The following is a 22,559-nucleotide window of genomic DNA, read 5'->3' on the forward strand; positions in this document are numbered from 1 at the left end:
TATGTTTATCATTGGTTAGTCATATCAAGCAGGGACACGTTTGTGTGCATTTTATTTTGTGATCTCACCGGGACAAATAGAGTCTCCGCAACGATGATAGATTGAAGAGCGCGTCCGAGTGAAGACTGTGCGCGAGCCAAAAGAGAAAACTGTATCCATGCAACTGACAGCAGCGAAAACGAGTGCTCAGCTTGATTTAAAAAAAAAAAACAGATTTTAGCGCTAGATCTCTTATTTAATAGTGAACTAAATGAATGATCTGCTAGTTAACTGGAGATGTTTTATTTATATACAATATCGATCCTGAGAAAAAGTGGTGGGGACTAGCCTGACTTCGTCATACTCATATTCTAGTCAGAATGTTGCTGCTCCACAGGGCTTTGATGAGGCGTGTCTTAACCAATCAGAGCAACGCAGTAAGTGACGTATGTTGAGCGACGCATAGTTGTCAACAGAACTCAACTGCACGCACACTGGAAGAAGTAGTAAAATAATGAGTGTAAACGATCTTTGCCGGTGTTGTAAAAAGAATTTAAGGATTCGCGGAGTACTTGCAAACACGAAAAGCATTTTTGAGAGAAATAGAAAAGGTGAATGTACACGAACAAGTTCTCAGTTTAGGATTAGATCTCGACAATAAAGCAAACAAATCTGCTCGCATTTGTCGGCCCTGTCTCAACTTTATAACACGGTTGTAGCGCGACTTGACTGATTTTAACAGATGGAGATCATCTGTCCATCATCGTATAAAGCCCGCCCTGGCAATTTGATTGGCCCGACGATTTCTGAACAGATCATAATTACTCCTCAATGGATGGAGTCCAGACCGAACTTCCCGACCAAAAAATTTTGTGGGCGGGGTTCGGGCTGGCATCCAGGCTAGGTGGGGACATGTCCCACCCGCAAAATACGCCTATGATGACGACGACTTCACTGGATCTAAACAAATCAACACCCCTTGACTGTATCACGTCTCTGCCAAGCCCTTATCCTGGTTATCTGCCTGCCCTCTCCAACCCTTCGCCCACTCCTTTTTCCAGCCCTTCGCCTGCTTCTCCTCCTCCCAAGCCCCCACCTCCCCGCCTTCACCTCTTATGGCACGAGGCGCCTTCAAGGAGGGGGCGTACTGTCACTGTGACACCTGTCTTGGACTTTGTTTTGCCTTCTGTGTTTGTGCACCATGTGTTTCATTGTTAATCGGTTTCACCCGTTACCTGTCATCATCCTAATCACAGACATCATCACTCACTGTGTGCAGCTGTTGTCACTTAGTCTCCTCATTTGTCTGTGTATAGTCTCCCTAGTTTCAGTTCTCATCTACAGTTTGCTAAGTTTGGTTCGTGTCTTGTTCGTAAATAGTTTAAGCCTCATCCATCTTCGTCTTCCTGAACGTCACGCAGCCAAAGCTGCTCGTGACCTTTTTAAACAAAATAAGCCACTTTTATGATTTATTTTCACACAAAAACATCTATTTTTTCTGCAATCATACACTGTGATTAGTGAAAGCAAATTTTTTGTTAAGTTGTCAAGTTAGCTCCATTGTTCCCTATAATTTAAAAGACAATATATGTTACTTTATTGTAAACAACGTTTTTAGTATGAACTACCTTAAAATGTATAGAAATTGTATACTTAAGGCAATATGTATACTTTTACTACAAAATATTGCTGAAATTGTTTTTCTTTTTTTGCAAGTGAAAAGTCAGAATCACCTTATAATTTAGAAAGGCACATTCCCTGCGATACATTTTTTTTATTGAATTTATCCACATACCAAACAAAAAAATAAAAAAGTAGGCAAAAGCACACTTAAATTTAACTATCAAGGCCACCCCGAAAATATTTTGTGTTACCAGTTATGCTGCTTTTCATTAGACACTCCATAGAGTTCATTGCCTTATTTTAGCATGGATGGATGAATATGGACGCACAGAAGGGCGGATCACACCAGCACTCAGTCATTGTGATGGCATGCTATTACAGTAATCCATGAACCTTCTCAAGGTTTGGCAAACAATGTTTCCTCTCAGGTCGATTATGTCAGTTATAATCTACCAATAAAACATGTACAACGTATTAAGCAAACATGAACTGTGTGCATATGTCTTAATGAGGAACGTCATTGTACATCCATTGGATGAAGGGTAGACTGCAATCCACAATTGTCATGAGAATAAGACATGTGCTGTAGATTAGTTCTGATAACATGCTGCATATAAGACCGTAGCTGAGAAAGAGAAACATATTTTGACATGATGGGTCTCCTGCTGCTTGTGCTCCTGCTCGCGGCTCCCGCTCACACCTGGCTGGTAAGAGACTTATCTCAGTTTTGATTCATTGCTGAACCATTTCCAAAGATTCAATTTTCAAACATATCTTAACGTTAAGATGAATAAACCCATAATGTTTTTGAAGTCTCTAGAGGATTGGGGCTCCGGCAGAGTCGACGGCTCCGTCGGGGAGTTTGGACAGTGTGTTTGCAACGTGTTCCTGCCTGATACTTCATTCCCAGCGGACCGTGTGGAGCAAATGCAGACGTCCTCAAATCAGCTCTCTGTAGAAATCAAACTTCACATCAGCAAGGTAAATTTATGTTTATATAGTCTAGATAAGCGGATTTTATATTCAACCCAACCAGTGTTATTTTAGCATCGAGATGCTTTTATAATTTTTATTAATTTAAAGTTTTGATTTAATTATATATATATATATATATATATATATATATATATATATATATATATATATTTGTTAAATGTCTATATAGTTTTTATTCATTTTATTTCAGTTGTAGTTATTTTAGTACATCAAGTTATAAACTAAATGAAAATGAGAAATGTTTCCTTAATTTTATTCCAGTTAATGTTTATTTTATTTCAGGTAACAAATATGTTTTAGTTTTTTTTTTATGGTTTTAGTTTAAGGTAACTATAATAACCCTGGACCCAACACATTACCACTAGGGGTATAACGATGCCCTCGTGTCATGATTCGATACATATCACGATAATGAACTAACGATACAATGTTATTGCGATACTCCAAGACAAGGTAAAAGGTTAACAAAAAAAAAATGCACTGATGATTAAAATGCTAAATTTGTTTTTACATTGGTGATGTAAATGAATAGGCTTGGACTTGGTGCTGAAACCCAATGAACAGGACAATAGAGACACCAGAATAAAATTATTCATGATTCTGAAGCTGAAAATACAGCATTATTTTAGATGAATATGCTTGATCTCTGTCACTGACTAGATATATTTAAAATAATGTCGGACACTTTTACTGGTGACATCAGACATTTGGCATTATCAGGACACACAAATATTCCCCCAGTGCATTATTATACATTATATTCAACATTATATACAGCAGTTTCATGTAGTACCGTCACTAAAACTCTTCCAACTTTTTTTTTTTTTTTTTTTTTACAGTAATTTTTATTTTAGGTGAACTATCCACAATACATATTGTTGCATTTTTGTATTGGGCTATATTGTGACAATATATTGTTACACCCCTAATTAGCACAACTGGGTTTTTTTTGTACAAATTTAATAATTTAACCAAAAACTTTATATAATAATAGTTTGCGTATTTAGTTTCTAAATGCCTCCATTGGTTTTTAGTCATCTCAATGAATTTGATGGCTTTCTGCAGACTATCATTTACAGCACATACTACAGAGGGTACTCAACCAGAATAATACTTTTACCGCCGCCGCTCCCGCGGCGGTAAAATTCGGGTGTGTATTTGCTGCCTTTTACCGCTAAGAGGCGCTACAATCACAGACTGTGAAAAGTGTCAGTTTATTCTCTCTATTGCGTAATCGCCGCAGTGCCGCGGCTCATTCAGAGCAATTGAAAGCTCGTAAGTAACAGATGAATTCAAGTGAAACATTGTTTAAACGAATTCATAATCACACTACTGAAATTAAATTGAATAAATAGTGAAAACCTTTCAACATAAAACATTGCAACAGAAACATATTAGGCTATACCTGAGGGTATAGCACAAGACAAAATTTAATAGCGTTCAGACGGTGGCTCAGTGGTTAACGCAACAACATGAACCAACGGAGCTTTAAGTGATCCGAGATCGAATCTCACTTTAGCGTATGCTGTTGGCCGACTTCATTTATGTGTTACCGTTCTTAATGCTTACACATGGATAATTGGTTATTAGTGAGTTCATTAACTGTTTATTTATTTAAAGTCAAGCGTTTTTGTTTAATATTATTAATGGCACACTACAACATGAATTTGCTACATTCCAGTAGAGCCGCTGCACGACAAAACTGATGAGGGAAGATTAGCTGATCGCGTCAGAAAATGAAAATAATGAAGTTTGTCTTTAATCTGCTAAATTATTGTTTTGTGAATCAGTCATGAAATTAAGATAACACTGATAGGCTACCCGGCCATAGCAACGGAAGAATTTTTTCAAAACATTGAACAAATCAGAAAAGACTGATTTTGTTGACTTGGCTACACAAAATAACTAAATAATACTAAATAGTATTGCTTTCAATATAAAAACAAATGAAAATGTAAAAACACAAAGTTTAAAACCCCATAAGTGTCGGAACAATTTATTCTTTTAAACAGGGTTGCATTGAGTTTACAGTTTATTTCCTTTGCGATGCAAAATAAGAAACACAGAATCTTATTCTTGCAACATTTTAAAGAAATTGCAGCTAAATTAAACAATTAAAACAGTACAAAACGATAATAGTCCTAAGCGACATACATTAAGAACATGTGTTTTTCTTTGCCTCTCTCTCGCGCTGGATCTCTTTTTGGCAAGTTAATTTTGTCTCCCTCCCTCCAAAAAAACTGTAACAAATTATTTAGCCTTTGTTACTTCAAAGACACAGCATGCCTTGTTGAATTCACCTTACAATAAAACAAGGTTGATCGCGAATTAAAGAGCTCTGTTTCTGCCACAATTATAGGCCTATTTATAATTAATTAAAATATAGGGCATTGGACACATCGAGAGATGTATCCTTAAAAGAAATGTGCCTTTGCCTGCTCATCGGGCTGGCTATCCGACATCTCCATATGAAAGACGAACATTAACACCTTTTGTCCTGCGCACGATAAAGCCACTGTCCCTCCAAACCCCCCACAGGCTAGTCTGAGACTGACGAGAAGTCGCAATTCACACTTAAACCGCTATTCAGGCATTAGGCTATTAAAGTGTTGATAATGAAGGAATTAAATAATGCAAGCTACATGTAGTGATATTTCTGTCATGAAACTTATTACTAAATATATCATTTCAATAATTCGTTCAATTTCAACACGTTTTTCTTTTTCTTTTTTATTCAAATAAATCTCGAACCACAGTGCTTCGTGGTCCTGCTGTTAAACTAAATAACATTTATAGAATAATTATGAACTTAACAGAAACAATATCGCAACATTTCGACAAATAAATTATTTGATCTGTTTTTACATTTTATTTCAGGGCGATTTAGCCTACATTTAATTAGAGCTAGATTTTCCCCCTTGCCTTGTCCTTTCCTCATTGGGAAGCGCTCACATCATAGCATGTTTAAGTAGATCCTCTGTACCTCTCAGTTTCAGATGGATTACATAATCAGATAACATTTATTAAACATTTAGACATTTAAATGCTTTAGATAGCCTATAGCCGATTTCTTATCGTGACTGAGCTGAGGCAAGTGGCTTTCGGTTCATTTTTGTGACGCGCAGTTCCCGGAGACAGAGACGAGAGACGGAGACGACAGCTAAAATTTAGTTGTTAGCCTAATATGAATAAAAGTTTACAGTTTTAAACGATGTAGGCAAAAAAATACGGAGTAGCCTATTAACTTATTTTAGCTGTTATGAGAAAAATAAATCCAAGTGAAAGCGCCGCCGCGTTTGTCGAACTGAAACGCTGGTTTTGATTTTATTGTTTGTCGTTTAAACGTGCCTGTTGCATATCTTTATTTTATATATTGTAATTTGTATATGGTCTATTGGTGAAGTAGCCTATTAGCATTGATTACTGTGGAGGAAGGGGGTGGGGGATTCAAATAATTCAGCAGAAGCAGGGATGTTTAGACCAGAAGGAAATCCCCCCCAAATCGCTTAAAACCTTGCTTAAAAACATGTTTTAAAAACTCCATGTAGGGAATCCAAAAATATATATATAGTAGCCTAGGCTATATATTTATTTTTTTACAGAACTGCTTTTGAAATGACGACTGGTATTATTATATAGATGTAAAGTCATTCTGGTGGATACTAGGCTATGTTCCAATGTAAAATGGAAATGCATGGAATTTTATTTGATAAATAGCCTATAAGCAAAAACTATAGGCTATGGTGTAACAGAGTTTTAGAACTAGACAAATCTCTCTGCATTACTAATAGGATATAAAATGCATTAATAGGCATTAATATAAAATTTACAAAAGTCCAAGATTTTTCGAAATTTGAACCCGTGTCATCTTAATGATCAAACCGCAAGTTTTACCACTCGGCCATGAATTTACTCACTGAAAAGCCAAAACGTTTGTTTCTCCAGTGTGTGTTCGCTCACATGAGCGAGAAAACATTTGATCGTTAGCCTATTGTAGACCTTTTACAGTTTTAAAAGATGATATTTTATCTGTATGACCGAAAATTACGGAGTAGGCTATAGCCTTTTAAGTTTTTTTAGCTGTTATGAGAAAACATAAGTTCAAGTGAAAGCGCCGCCGCGTTTGTCGACCTCTAATCCAACATGCCAGAATAAAACCCGATTTTAGAATAATGTGTGCCAAAACACTTAATTATAAACTTCAATATTTCGTTCAAAAACATCTCAAAACGCTTTGTGACATTTTGAAAAGCCGTGAATGTATTAAGCCAAGGCCACTGGAACCAGGATCGTCACTGAAACGCGCTGTTATCTCTCAATAGAGGAGCAGAAGCGCCGGTTCAGATTGTAGGCCTATTGTTTGTTGTTCAAACGTGCGTGTTGCATATTTAAAAAAATATTTGAAATGGTGTATTGGTGAATTAGGCTATAGCATTGATTACTGTGGAGGGGGGAATCCCCCACCAGCAAATCGCACCTTGTTAGGCTGCACAACCATGTTTTTAAAAACTCTTTATAGCCTATGTAAAATCTCATGAAGTTTTTTATTTATTTTTTTAACAGAACTTCTTTTGAAATTACGATTGGAATTATTATACAGATTGATATAAATTCAGTCAATCTGTTGGATGATAGCCTATTTGTTCATTTGTGTAAAACGGAAATTGTATTTTATAAATACCGTGTTTATTCGGGATTTGAACCCGTGTCATCTCAATGATTGAAACCTAAGTTCTACCACTCGACCACGACTTTTCTCGCTGACAATTTCCCAGAAGTTCGGTAGTTCAGCGATCTTCACTCCTCTCATTCCTCAAAAGTTTAGCGACATTGCACCTAATTTATTTTCACTGACTGCAAGATAGGCCTATTTTAACTTTTGATTAATAAAATGTTCTGCTCTAAAAGTTTGTTATATTCTGTTTAGAATGTACTTTTACTTAATTACGTTTTGCTTTCGTTAAATTTAACCGACTCTGTTAGCCTGCTAAATTATTTTTATTTTTATTATTTTTTTGTTCTAAAAGTTTGTTCTATTCTGTTTCGTTTGTTTATTTTTATTTAATTTTTTACATATTCAATCAGTCTCATTCTTGTTTTTTTTACAAGACCTTTTTTAATAAACAGATAGCCTACAAACAGAGATATATAATAGTTCGTACAAATAAACGTCTATAGCCTATAGCTGCTACTACTACTATGCAGGCTATACTATAAATTGTATGATCGTATGTTTAAATAACATTAACCAAATTGTCTGTCTTTAATTAATAATACAATTATTACTTTAACATGCAGTTTCAACTTATTAGCCCCGCACTTACGTTTCAAAATGCGGCTGTTTTGCTAAATGCCCCTTTGCGCCACCTGGTGGTCATTTCGCGAACAACTTTGAAATGCGACTAGTTTATTTTTGCCGCGGTGAATTTGCCGCGGCACGAGTCGCGGCGGTAATAGGCATTCTGGTTGAGTACCTACTGTATGTTCATCCTTGTCGTATTTTCTTTGACCTAGTGTAGTTATGTTAATGGTTTTTTGAGGATGAGGGCATCACACAACCTGTCCATATCGGTTTCATTTCATGAGTTCTACCAACTGACAGAAGAGTTTGTGATCGAACACACAACCGTTGACATCAACAACTAAAGATATTCTCCATCTCACAGTTAAAAGTCAATTAAATCAATGCATTTTGCTATGCTAATCATATATTTCTCATTTTTTGTAATTCTATTTAATGTGCTCAGGTCAGCAGTCTGAAAGTTCAGATAGTCATTCTTCTTGGCCAGCTCTCCAACCTGACGGTTCGCGTGGAGAGTCTGGAGAGCGGACCGGACAAGTACATCAAACTGGATTTTGAGCTCCTCCGCATTGAGCTCAGAGAGTTTGAGTATCTGGTCACGCAACTGAAAACTTCTCTAAACTCCTCTTCACCCGCCTTCGAGAGTCTTTTCATAGAGGTGAAACTTCCTTCACTTACACAAAACATGGCATTGTAGTGTTTGCATGGCTCTAATCTGTTTTCTTTTGTAAGATTCGCAATATGAGTTTAATTGTGGATCAACTGGAGAGCTACGATCAAAGCAACTTAGAAGTGATTCGCATCGAGTTTGCCAAACTTCAGCGGAAACTGGAGAAATGTCAGGATGATAAGGATGACTACTCTAATGCACAATTAGGTAGGCTAATACTAATTTTCTGAGAAAATTATACACCTTTGGCTTATTTGACGTGTTGTATATGATATATGTCACAAAGATTTTTTTAATTTATTATTACACTAAACGTGTGTAGCGATCTCTTTTATCCATTAATTTTCTTATTCTTCTGATCTTTAGTCTATGGCAGCCCATAAAACCCCTTGAGGGAAAATGTAATGACATTTGGCACAGAGATAGAGGACAGTCTCAACATTATCCTCAGCAAATTTGGAGTCTCTTAACTCAATCCCTCTAGCACCACTAGCTGACCAAACTTGTACTCATGTTTATGCTAATAACTTTTAAACTTTAAAAGGATTAGTTCACTTCAGAATTAAAACTTCCTAATAATTAACTCTCCCCCCACGCCATCCAAGATGTCCATGTCTTTCTTTCTTCAGTGGAAAAGAAATGAAGGTTTTTGAGGAACACACTCCAGGATTTTCTCCATATAGTGACTTCAATGGGGTCCAACGGGTCGAAGGTCCAGATGTGTGTTTCAGTGCAGCTTCAAAGTCTCGACACGATCCAGCCGAGGAATGTTCTTGTCTTATCTAGACAAACCATTGGTAATTTTCAAAAAAAAAAAAAAAAATGTTTTGCTCTATGATGCGTAATCACATTAGAAAGACACGCGTTTTCCAGTTAAAAAATGTAGGGAAGAGCGAAAAACGTTCTCGTCCAACTTCAAAATCTTGCATTCTTGCATATGGAGAAAAATCCTGGAATGTTTTCCTCAAAAACCTCATTTCTTTTCGACTGAAGAAAGAAACACATGACCATCTTGGATGATGTAGGGGAGAGTAAATTATCAGGAAATTAATTCTGAAGTGAACTAATCCTTTAAAGGTTGTATCAGCGATTTCAGGCCCAAAAAACGCCCAAACATTCAAACCACTCTAAACCAAAATAAATAGTGTTCCAACCAATCACCGACAGGGGGCGGGTGTTGTGAGGTTTTGCGCTCGTGCACGGCTGCATGCAAAGTCGGAGCTGAAGAAGAAGTCAGCGTCTATCAACGAACCCATGTCGGTGATTGTTTGGAACACTATTTATTTTGATTTTGAGTGGTTGGTGAACCCAATTGTTTGTGTGTGCAGATCTCAGAGCCTAGGCTGCCTACAGAGACGCGTTTTTTTGACGGCCTGCTTATGGGGCGGGCAGCAAGCGGATCGTTAGGAAAGATTAGATGAATGTGATCATTTATGTTTGGGACTTTTTTGGGCCTGAAATCGCTGATACAACCTTTAAGGGCTAGTAACAAAATTCTCCTTTGATTTGCCTCAAGATTCGACTGCACCCTACGTCACTATGTTATTTTTCAGAAATTTTAAAGTTGTCCAAAATGACGCACTACACACCAATACTCTGCACTATGTACTCAACCATCTAGAGTATGAATTAATTATGAAAGATTTTGTCATTCATCATAGGAGTCTGAAGCCCCTCCCACTCTGCTACGCAACTAAAGCTGGGATTGTCGAATGCATGAAGTGTCCAAAACTCCACACTATTTAAAGTGTAGTTTTTCTTTTTGGGGTTTCCAATGTGAACACACTAATCGCTCAATTCATAATACAAAATGGCGTAGAACAGAGCATAAGTATGTGAATTAGGACACAACCCTATTTTCTCCACATCCTCCTAGACCGTTCATCCAAAACCACACAAATGAATTTGACGATCCAAAATGAATACAAGGCTTTATCTCCACAATGCTTTAGCTTATAATGTCAATTATACTTTACAATCGAACATTTACAGTCGGGTTTCATTTGTAGTTGACAACCAAATTCTTCAACAATATTTATACATTTTAGTTAGGATTAGGATTAATAAACACTCTAAAAATATATTGCTTAGTTCATGTTAGCTAATGCATTAATGTTAACAAATTAAGTGTTATTATTAAAGTTTTTTTTGTCTAAAATCTCCTAGGGTCCTGTAAGCATGGAGGCATTCTCAGAATCGGAAAACCCGTGGTCAGCCAGCTAAACGGAGACTTGAACGGAGGTTTCAAGTATGGAGGATGGGGTAAAGACTCCAAGCCCTTGCCTGGCTCTGAGAACATGCACTGGTACTACGGCTTTACGGACACTCTGGTCTCTAAATTCACACAGTACTCTGACTACTACAAGCTGATCATGAGACAGGTCTTTAAGAAACATGAGCTTTTTGTCAGAAATCAATATGATTGGCAAGGCACTGGAAACAACTACATTGTGCGAGAAAACACCTTGTACTATCAGTTCAGAAGCACTTTTGGTATGGCAAAGTTCAACATGACCAGTGTAAAAGCTCAGTACAAGGTGATTCCCAAGGCCAGCACTAGATTCTCATACCATTACTCGCCCAACCAGAACCTGGACTTCGCAGCCGATGAGTCCGGCCTGTGGGTAACGTACGCCACGGAGGAATCGAACGGTAACCTGGTTTTAGGGAAGATCAACGAGGAGACATTTGAGGTAGAGAAGGTTTGGCAGACCAGCGAATACAAGCAGTCAATCACAAACGCATTCATGATATGCGGTGTTCTCTACGCGACCAGGTCAGTAGATACCCAAACAGAGGAGATCTTTTACACTTATGACACCAATAAAAACGAGGAAAGCCATGTTAGCATTCGCTTCGAGAAGTTCCAGGACTTTTACGTAAACCTGGACTACAATCCTGCCGATCAGAAACTTTACATGTACAACAACGGATACTATGTGTATTATAATGTGAAGTTCAAGGCTGCTTAGATAAACTACTGCTTTCAAACTTTACTGATAATTGACAATGTAATCTTTTATGCGGAAATACAAATATTACAATAAAATTATACACAAGCATCACCTCTTGCATGTTATAATTGTGTGTGTCAAAGTTGTGCAGGTTTATCAAACATTTACTTATTGTGAAACATCCAAAGCTTAAAATCTGACAGTATAAACTAAAGTGCTTCAGCTGTCATATAAAAATACATATTAAACATAAACAAACTTATACTGTCAACAGGAATAGCCAGTCTTTTCTTCAAAGTTTTAGGATTTTGACTTGCCATTCATGACTACTGATGAACTAGATGAATAAAAAAAGGTCTTTAAAACAAACATAGTCTTGAAGTGTGGAAGTGCAAGCATCTGGACTGGTCTCTTTGCACACAATGCATGCTGGGAGATGCAGCCCAGTCCATCTTCAGACTGAAGCAACACACACTGCCTTTTCTGCATCACCGGCAACATTACCTTATACAAGAGCGTGCATGATCACAAACGCTCTTAGTTCCGGCATTAGAACAAGCCAGAGATGAGGCAAACAGAAAACAGCGGCACATGGTGAGTTTAGTTGTGTTTCTGTAAGAAAAAAAAACATAAAAAGTAATATTAAAAAGAGCCATGTGCATAGTGAATCTAAATGTGGTTGTCAGTTCACCTTTAAGTGCTTAATCCCATTCTGTACACACAGTTCAGTATTTTATGGGAGTGACAACCGCATTCTTCAACCGAATTAATTATCAAAAAAGTGGGATATATATACACACTATGAAGGGCTAAAAGTTATACCTCAATTAAACGTATCTAAAACAAAAGAGACAGTATGATCATTGATTTCAGAAAATATGACCACATGCATGAAGTCACATCCATTAAAGGTCAGACAGTTGAATGTACCCAATCTTACAAATATATTGGGACAATTATCGACTCAAAACTGAACTTTGAGGCAAATTGTGAAGCTGTGTGCAAAAAGGGTCACCAGCACTTGTTTTGTTTGAGGAAACCGTCTTATTTTAACATTGACAAAACCTTGATGGTCTTGTTCTACTGCACTTTTATTGAATGCATCTTTTCCTTCTCTTTGGTGTCATGGTTTGGGAACCTATCCTTAAAGAGCATAAACTCTCAAAATCAAATTGTTAAATGGTCTAGCACAGTGTTTCCCAACCTTTTTTTTTTTTTTTGTGCCAAGGCAATTTAAAATTTTGAAATTTTACCAAAATCAATTTTGATAATTAAAAAATCCCAAGGCACACCACTATATAAAAATACCTACAACAAATTTGCACAAACATGTATTGCTTCAAATTACAAAAATCGAGATATTAGGCTATATTAAAAGCATTACTCACATTTAAAGTAAAACTTGAGCTTAACTCAGGTAGGAACACAATTGGAACACAAGTATAGGAACACAAGTATGATGTTGTTGGTGATGATAAAAAAACAAATGTACATATCGTCGCTGTCGGACGGAAACCTCGTATTAAATTAAACACTGTCGTCGAAGTTGTTCTTGTGGCTTTATATAGCTATGGTCAGACACTGGCGAGTGTCATTATCCTATTAACATGAAAATCAAGCTCAATTTTAGTTTTTGACCAGCGAATGACAGTTTGTCTGTCACTGGAACTGCCGCATCTGAGGCAGTATGTGGATCGCATTATGTTTTCACCAACATTTAGGATATAAAGTTTATTGCAGCTATACGGGTTCTCAGTTTTCTTGTTGTTGAAATCTCATGATCAAAATCTCATGTTACAAAAGATGAAAAAAAAGATACAAAAGCGCTATGCACAAGATATTTAAAACATTATATTTGTTTCTAGACAAGACAGCAAAACTAAGACTATTCTCCGCTCTTCAAATACAAAAAACGTTAGCCTTTATGGACAGTGTTTATTCCCTTGCATTGCAAACAAGCAGAGGTCTCTCCAAACTTTGTGCGGTACATTCTAAATGGAGGTGGAGTTGTGAGGTTTGACTGACAGTTTGAGGAGCCAATGGTTTAGACACAACCTTTTAAATGTTTTTTATTGGTTAAATATTTGTAAAACCCACATATAGACATTAAGGATGACCAATAGCATTACCGTAATTCCTCAAATAAAGACCGGTATTCAAATAAACGCCGGGCCTCTGATAGTGGCCGGGGGCGTGGTCAACGCGGACAAATAAAGGCCGGTCTCAAATTAAGGCCGGGGAAAAATTAGTGTACACTCAAAGACGGACGCGCTCAGCGCTTGTCATATCACAACTATTCAGTGTTTTTAACCACATGTTTATTTTAGGTTTCAGAGATTTAAATAGATATGATTTATAGCAAAACAATACATTTATAGTTTGTAAAATACACAATGGTGTCTATGGAAGCAGCAATAATTCAAATATATTTGGCGACGTGTTTTATTCATATCAGATACACAGTGTAAGTAACTATAAAGTTTACTCTATTCTTCTCCCAGTTCACCGGCCACTTACTTTCATGTATTTCGGGAGAAACTGAAGAATTCACGCGCTGTAACGTAACAAATCCAACAGACAGGAATCTCTGAACTGCGGTGCCCATCTCACGTTACAGATCAAGATAATTTATAAAGGGTTTTAAACGACAAAACAAACTCACTTACACGGATTTGAGAGTCAGAATAGAAGATAGTTGATGACATGGTAAGCAAGTTTGTTAATATTTAGAAATAAAAGCGCTACATCTGTCATACAGCGCTATTTTGGCTGTGGTGAACACGTGCCAAGCATGACGCGTCACCATGGAAACTTGGCTGGCGGGCGGGGATCGCGAATTAGAAATAAAGGCCTGCCTCTAATAAAAGCCTGCTTCAAATAAAAGCCGGCTACCATCTGCAGTTCAGGTAAATAAAGGCCCCGGTCTTTATTTGAGGAATTACGGTAATTATAAAAAACAGTCACAACATATAGAGATTAGGGATGCACGATGATATCGGGACAACATCGGTATCGGCCGATAAAAGCTTAAAATGACCATCATCGGCATCGGCCGATATGAATATTTCTGCCGATGAGTCTTGCCGATAGGGTGGCGTGTTTCCTATGCGCACGTGACGACCGTGAACGAAGCATGAGCGCCAGCAACTTAAACTTCCAACTAGGGGTGCGCGTCTCACGGTTTTTGATCGTGGATGATTAAAATGTCTCCACGATCTGCTTTTGAAGAAAAATCATAGTATCGTGCATTCTATCAGTTCAATTCTGGCGCCTTCATCTCAACATACTGTACAACGCGACGTACATTCACATCACATGTAAACGCAGAGGTAGAGTTACACTCACGGGACACTGCAATTCACAAAAGTTCATTGTTTGCATGTGCGTCAAAGTCTTGCTAGGTAAACATGTCATTCACGTGCTGATGCGCTGTTCTAACATCCGCTTTTCTGAGCGCGTACACGCGACGCTCACAGGAACTAAAAGCCTGTCACAGCGCCTGCATACTGGACTAATCTTTCGAGTCTTATTGCGCTGATACTGTCAAATACACACAAGGTTTACATAAACAAAGTTGGTTATGTCTAAAGTGAAAGCAAACAGAGAAAATCTGCTTGTCAAATGCGTGTATATTAGACGCGTCGCGTTACTCGCGTGCAGTTCTTAAAGAGACAGTAATAATATTCTGCCGCTTGTCTTTAAAGAGATACTGCACCCAGAAATAAAAAATTCTGTCTATCTAATGTTGTTTCAAACCTGGATTCATTTCTTTCTTGTGCTTAAATATACTATGGAAGTCACTGGAGTACAGCAACTGTTTGGTTAGCCACATTCTTCCAAATAACTTTTATAATTTCAACAGAAGAAAGAAACTTGAGAGAGTAAATGATGACAATTTAAATTTTTGGGAGAACTATCCCGTTAATGTTAATAAAACAACAAAACACAGAGGAAATCACTCACTGCTCTTGACTGAGAACATTAATAGAAGCTTTAATAAGCTTTTTTTGCACTTAAAAAAATACAAATATATCGATATCGGTATCGGCATCGGGCAAAATTAGTTTGAAAATATCGGCATATCGAATATCGGCCAAAATCCTATATCGTGCATCCCTAATAGAGATTCAATGTTTTGGCACAACAGCACAATGATTAGCATTTATTTTTAATTATTTTTTGGAGTTTGATTATTTTCCACGACACACCTGACAACCTTTTTTTCAAGTTTTGTTCCAGCAGCCATCATTCAGTTGCAAAACATATCTACCTACGGGTACAAATAAAGTAACCTGAAAGGAAATAATTGTATGAAATCTGAATATAATTATAAGTCTGAATATATATGCAGTTGTAATAGAAATTATTCAACCCCCATTGCAAATAAGGTATATTGGCAAAATGTACAGACTTTCTCGGTTACGAATGTAACCCTAGTTCCCTGAAGGAGGGAACGGAGATGTCACATCGGATGACCGACAATTACGAATCTCGCTAGAGAGGCCAATCTACTTAGATTGTAAATAAAACGAGCCAATGCACATTGTCATGCGATAATTGCATCAGCTGCGCTGCATCGCGGCACATGCATATAACGTGCAGCAGGTGGATCGCATCTTCAGGTTTCGGCTGAGGAGCCGAGCCGGTGACCAGGCTGCCCCAGCAGGGCAGAACAGATGTGGCAACCGGATGTGACGTCTCTGTTGCCACCTTCAGGGAACAAGGGTAACTTACGAAACCGAGGCATTGTGTTGAGCTATTTCAATTACTTTTGTTTGATTTGTTCATTGCAAACAGCTGAAAGTCTACATTTTGCCTGTAAAACATCACGTTGGATGACCAATGAATAGAAAATCCCCCTACCAAAGCGACACATCTCCTGACCCCATCCAGCGCCCTCTGTAAACCTCCTACTCCCTCTTACCTGATGGGACACTGAGTTACACTGAGAAGTCCATCACTTGTGTTCCGACTCAGTGAGACTATTGGATAACACTGGGGAAGCGTACCCCTTCCATTGGAAAAGGAATGCTGCGGAAGCCACATTCTTCCCCGAAGGAGTTATGTGGAGATAACGTATGGACTATCTTCATGGGGTTGTTTGCATATGGAATTACTGGGGTGACACCAATCTCCAAAAGAGATGGGTTCTTCCCAAGGGAAAAACACAGGCTTCCGTTTAGGAGAAACCGTGGAAGAAGCAACATATGGGATCCTCGCAGGGTCACACATATGCCACCCAGCCAAGACCCGGTTCTCAAGGATTCAGCGGGATATAGGTCTGGCGTCAGATGCTCTGCCACTTCCGGCTCCGAGGGTGATAGAGGACTCAACAGGTTTTTCACTCTGGAGACATGAGCGCAACCATAGGTGCAGCAAGCCGACAAGAGACAGGCCTCTCTGTGCTTGTACCCGTTTGAGATGAGAACACAGGAGGAAACCGACTCTACACGTAGGCTATAGAACCTAGTTAACTTGTTAGGTGTTGCCAAGCCCGCAACTTTACAAATAACTGTTAGCGAGGCGCCACGTGCCAGCACGCAGGAGGATGCAACACTTCTTGTTGAGTAAGCTCGCAGCCTGAGCTCGCAAGGCATGCCTTGTGGTTTATAAGCCAAGTAGATGGCTATCCAGTGGGTCATCCTCTGTTCGGAGAGAGCCTTTCGTTTTGCTGGCCTCCATAACAGACAAAGAGCTGGTCTGAGGTCCTGAAGCTTTGAGTTGCAGAGTCCAGACCGGACAGAGCAAAGCCAGGGCTGGGTTCCTTCCCTCCAACCCATACTGCAGGAAGAAAAGCAAGACACTGATCGAACATATTCGGGAGTCCTCTCGGTGAAAGGAACACCCCTCGAAGAAAAGGTTTCACTTCACAGCGTAAGCATGTCTCGTAGACAGTACCTCTGGGGGAAAGTCACCTTGAACCTCCACTTCCCGTTCAGAGACCAGACATTGAGTTCCCAGAGGTCTGGGAGCAGGTGCCATATGGTGCCCCATCTCTGAAGAAGAATGCTCCAGGGAGGGGCAGTCGCGAGGAGCATGAGATCTGGGAACCGGGTCATGTCCAGAATTGTGCAACTAGAAAGACCTGCTCCTCGTCCTCCCTGCCTGGACGTGCAAGTAGTCTGTGCAAGTAGACACACTGGGGAAACACTATTTCCGAAAGTCTAGGGGCCAGCTGTGTGCCAGTGCATCCCTCAGTCAGGGAGAAAAACAACTGGCAGTGGGTGGTTTCTAAAGAGGCATAGAGATCTATACTTGTGCAGCTCAGAAACAACACAAGAACAGCAGGACCACCTGGGGGTGGAGTCACCACTCTCCCGGGAGCCCAGCTTGATATAGTTTGTCGGCCACACGGTTGAGCAGCCCAGGGACATGAATGGTCCAAAGCGACCTCAGATGCTTCTGACTCCAGAGGAGGAGATGTCGGGCGAGCTGCGACATGCGACGGGAGAGTAGACCACCTTGTCGGTTGATGTACGCCACAGCCGCAGTGTTGTCCGTGCCCTGCTCTTGAACATATTCACACAGTTCAGCACAGACAGACACCTTCCTCTGTGCGGCGTGCTGACTGCTCGACCGAATCCAACTCCATACCGAAAAAAAGAGATCCTCAGGACGGGGGCAATTTTCTCTTTTCCCAGTTGACCCAAAGCCCCAACTGGCTGAAATGACTGAGCACCATGTCCCTGTGTTCGCACAACTGGTCCCAAGACTGTACTAGTATCAGCCAGTCAACGAGATAGTTGAGAATGCGAACACAGTGTTCCTTCATGGGAACAAGGGCGGCCTCTGCAACTTTCGTGAAGACACGGGGAGACAGGAACAGCCCGAAGGGTAGGCAGGGTTCCCACACCTTGGTTAACTTCAAATTCAAGGACCTTTCAAGGACTTTCCAGGTCCAATACCCTCAAATTTAAGGACTTATCTAAAGAATTTATTCTTTTATTAATTACATTTGAATAAGAACTTTTGACTCAACTTCATCTTTGGACTCTTTGAACTGTGTCAATATAATTATAAATCCAAATATATAGTTATAACTATACATTTCAGATTTACATTTATTTATCCTGGTTTACATTTATATATTCAGGTATTTAACTATATATATATATTCAGATTTATATTTATATATTTTAAGCTAGATTTCTAAATTTAGATTCGGATGATCTGATTTGATCAAATGTGCTTGTAAATTGAGAACTTTGCTTTCAAACATCATACCTCAAACTGATGCACCGCCATCGTTCACAGCCACGTCTGCTTTCTTACTGTAGTCGTGGTCAGTGGTATGAACTGAGATTGTTATAAAATAAATTGATTAATTGGCAATTTGAATACATTTTAATGCAATTTGCAATTTTAATAAAACTTGAGCCAAGTTCAGACTCACCATTTTTTGCCCCAGCGTCCAGCTCATGTTTGCATTTGAAGAATGTCTTCAGACGGGACACGGCTGCTTTCTGAACACGGCCCGACTCATCTGCCCGTTCAACCAGACCTGGGCCTGAAATATTTCTCACCAGGAGCGGTCCGGTCCAGCCACTCTCCACACATGTGTGGTCTTCTTTTTTCATGTTTTCCAACAGTACTTCTCCTTCATGGAAATGTAATGGTTTTCTCTTTTCATGGGACTCTTCGAATGGCTCTTGCTTCCTCTGAGCTTTTTCTGTGTTAAACACCTGACAGAAGAAATGCAAAAAATATATATATTTAGCATTTTTATTATATATTTTTTTTGTGCATTTTTTAGCAATTATAAATGTACCAGAAAAAAACAGAAAGGAGACTGTTTGAACATTAACAGTTTATTAATAAACTAGAGTTTTCTGAAAAGTTGACGACACTGACTAATCATCTTCACAGTATAGTGGATGCGCCTTTAGAGAGAAATACCCGATAAAGTTAAAAGTCATGCAATAAGGTACTATTTTAGCTTCCGCACAAACACTTATAAGAAACACACGCCTAATAATAGCGAACATTTATCAAACTCGTTAGAGCGAGCGGCCATGTCAACGTTAGGCTGCTACTACTACTAGTAGCACATAGCACTGGTGCTACAGAGGTTCACAGTTTTGTAGCACAGTACACACAATTGTTGCACAAGAAAAAAAATGAAGGATGCACCAATTTGAACATTATGGCCGATTCGATAACCGATAATTCTTAACATTTGAAAGCCGATAACCGATATAATGGCCGATAAATCTAATTTCAAATTTTGATATACTTTGATAGCCTGTGTAAACATAAACAAAAGGCTCACCATTAAAAGCCATGTCTCAAACACATTTAACATAAATCAAACATATACAATACAGCGTAGTTTGAACCAGTGTAACATTCCTTAACTTTTAAGATAAATTTTACACTCCCATGGCCAACTTTCTTTATTAAAAAATGGTAACACATAATAAGGTTTAATTTTGTTAGCATTAGTTAGCATGAACCAACAATTAATGAACAATACTTCTAAAATGTTGAGCTTAACATTAACATTAAGATTAATAAATGCAGAAGACATTTTTAAGATCCAAAGTTGTATCTGTTAACATTAGTTAATGCACTGTGAACTAACATGAACACACATATTTTATTAACTAACAATAACAAAGGCTATTACTCTCTGTTAGTTCATGCTAGTTAATGCATTAACAAATGAGACCTTATTGTAAAGTGTTATCAAAAAATCTATTGCCTAACAAAAAATACAAATAAAATAACTATATAATGCAAACAAGTCATTGGATATAACATTGGGCTGCATATAAAGAAACAAAATGCATGTGCCATGGATCAATAAAATGGAATCGCCTCAGCACGGACAATAAGGAAATTATTTTAATCAAACCATATCGTTGATGAAAATAATACGAAAAAAAAATAATGCTATTAATTATAACGCATCAATGTTTTTTTAGTTAAAATTTTTTTTTTTATATTACAGTAATAGTAAACATCTTTAATGGAATGCTTACTGTTTCAAATGACATAGCCTACTGTTTGAGCTGCGCTGGCTGAAGCTGAAGAGAACGCACGTTAAAATGAATAGATTAGATGAATAGAATAGACCCTATAGATTAATTAGATACTTATATTAAATCAACTTTATATTACGACTTATCTGCACACAATTATGTGAATGCACAATCGAACTTATGCTGGTCAGAATGTGTAATCCCTGTTCTGGACGCGCTATTCTCACAACAACGCGCTAAAACGGCAACTAAACCCAGAGAATTCACAACGTTTTATTAAAACAGTGTTCTCATTATAATGGCATGTATATGATAGTCCCAATTATAGTTATAAATGTTCATTGCTGTTTGAGCTGTGCACGCTAAAGATAAAGATGATCACCGGTACAATGAAGCGCTACTGCACCATTCATTAACTCAACCAAACGCATTCAAATCCAATCATTCAAAACCATCATGGTGAACAGCGCGCATCTCTCAACTGAAGTAAATAATCTATTATCTATCGGCTTTGATATATCGGCCTAATTTTCTTATCGGATCGATAACATCAAAAAAGACCATTTATCGGCCGATATCGATATGTGGTCGATAGTGCATCCCTAAATAAAATGTCTGTTACCATATCTGAAAACAACCACAAGTAGGTGTAGTTCATCACTTAAACAGGCATAAGAGTGACAAAGGACATTAATGTTCAAAACAGGGCACACGAAATATAAACCTTAGCAAGAAATATTTTTAGACAAACATATTCTTTATTTGCCAAAAATGGCAGACTGCAGAAACGTAACACCGCTTGCTTAACATTAAGTCAAATTTGTTTATATAGCCCAATGTCATTAATCACTAAAGTTTTATATATTTATTTATACACAACAAATGCTAACTTCACACAAACAAGCAGCTCTGTTTAACACATCATGTGAAATGCACAAATGCATTAAAATGAACTACGTTGAAATATATTTAATTATATCTATTTTCTCAAATTACTGCGGATTAATTCACTAAGTGCAATGCAAAACCAGGACACCATTAATTGTCATTAGTTATATATTATTAGTGAAGTGAATTTAGGAAGAGGTATTATTACTAGGAATTACATTTGTGACCTAAATGTTCATTTATTCAGTCATGTGCTGTGACACCTCCACATGAGAGAGAGCTTTTCAGCATTAATAAGCATAAAATAAGTTAAAGTTTTATTCATATGGATAAGTCTATCTGCTGGAAGCCATTGGCTTATTCATAAAACATGAGCAGAACAAATTTATGTGCAAATTGTCTATACACCCAAGGTTTCGTAACCTTTCACATCAGGGATGGAAATTAACTTTTTTGTCCACCGGCCACTGTGGCTGGTGGATTTCAAAATCTACCAGCCACTCAATGTTTTTACCAGCCACTTTCTTGTTTTTAACCGACAATGTGTAACTGCATGTGAAAATTAATACTACAAGAATACTTAAGCAGTTTATTTAATATCAAGTCTCAATGAAATACTGACATTTTCTCTTTCTCTCACCCTCGGCCTCATCCACCTAATCTGTCATTTATTTTTGTTTTGATGATAATTTGAGCCAGCCTCCAAAAGTAATTAACCTGTCCTGTGATTTTTTTTCTCTCACACAACACTCTCCAGACACGGATGTATGAGCTATAGTATGTTGGTTGCCTTTACATTAGAATAATATTTAATATAATCCAGATATGAAATGGAATAAATAGCATTCAATACAAAATGAATATGTCTCATATATTGAAATCAAGTTTTATGTGATAAAATATTTGCTTTGTTGTGCATTAGAACCACATCAGGCATTTAGTACAAAATAATTTATTGAAGCATCCAGATACTTCACCACGTGACAGCAGCTAGGCTCCTGATTGGTTAACGCGGCGCGAATTGACGCCAAAGTTCAGATTTTTCAACTCGGGCGGCAGACGCGAATTCGCGTCAAACGCGTGAATGCACAAAAGCACTCAATAAAATCATGCGCGCGGAACGCGTCAGACGCTCGAACTTGCCGCGCGAATGAGGCGTATTCGCA

General features: G+C 38.1%; 1 protein-coding gene across 1 annotated transcript; it reads left to right on the forward strand.

The window, feature by feature from the left end:
• Positions 1-2,180: 2,180 nt before the first annotated feature.
• olfm4.2 (olfactomedin 4, tandem duplicate 2) lies at positions 2,181-11,635 on the forward strand. Its single transcript, XM_056236085.1, is given in 5 exon segments — positions 2,181-2,309; positions 2,416-2,583; positions 8,346-8,558; positions 8,633-8,777; positions 10,737-11,635. Coding segments are annotated over 5 exon segments (1,461 nt in total). The 3' UTR covers positions 11,543-11,635.
• The last annotated feature ends 10,924 nt before the right edge of the window (positions 11,636-22,559 follow it).

Source organism: Rhinichthys klamathensis, unplaced genomic scaffold (genome assembly GCF_029890125.1).
Source record: "Rhinichthys klamathensis goyatoka isolate OS25496 unplaced genomic scaffold, OSU_Roscu_1.1 h1tg000437l_1, whole genome shotgun sequence".
Classification (NCBI taxonomy): domain Eukaryota; kingdom Metazoa; phylum Chordata; class Actinopteri; order Cypriniformes; family Leuciscidae; genus Rhinichthys; species Rhinichthys klamathensis.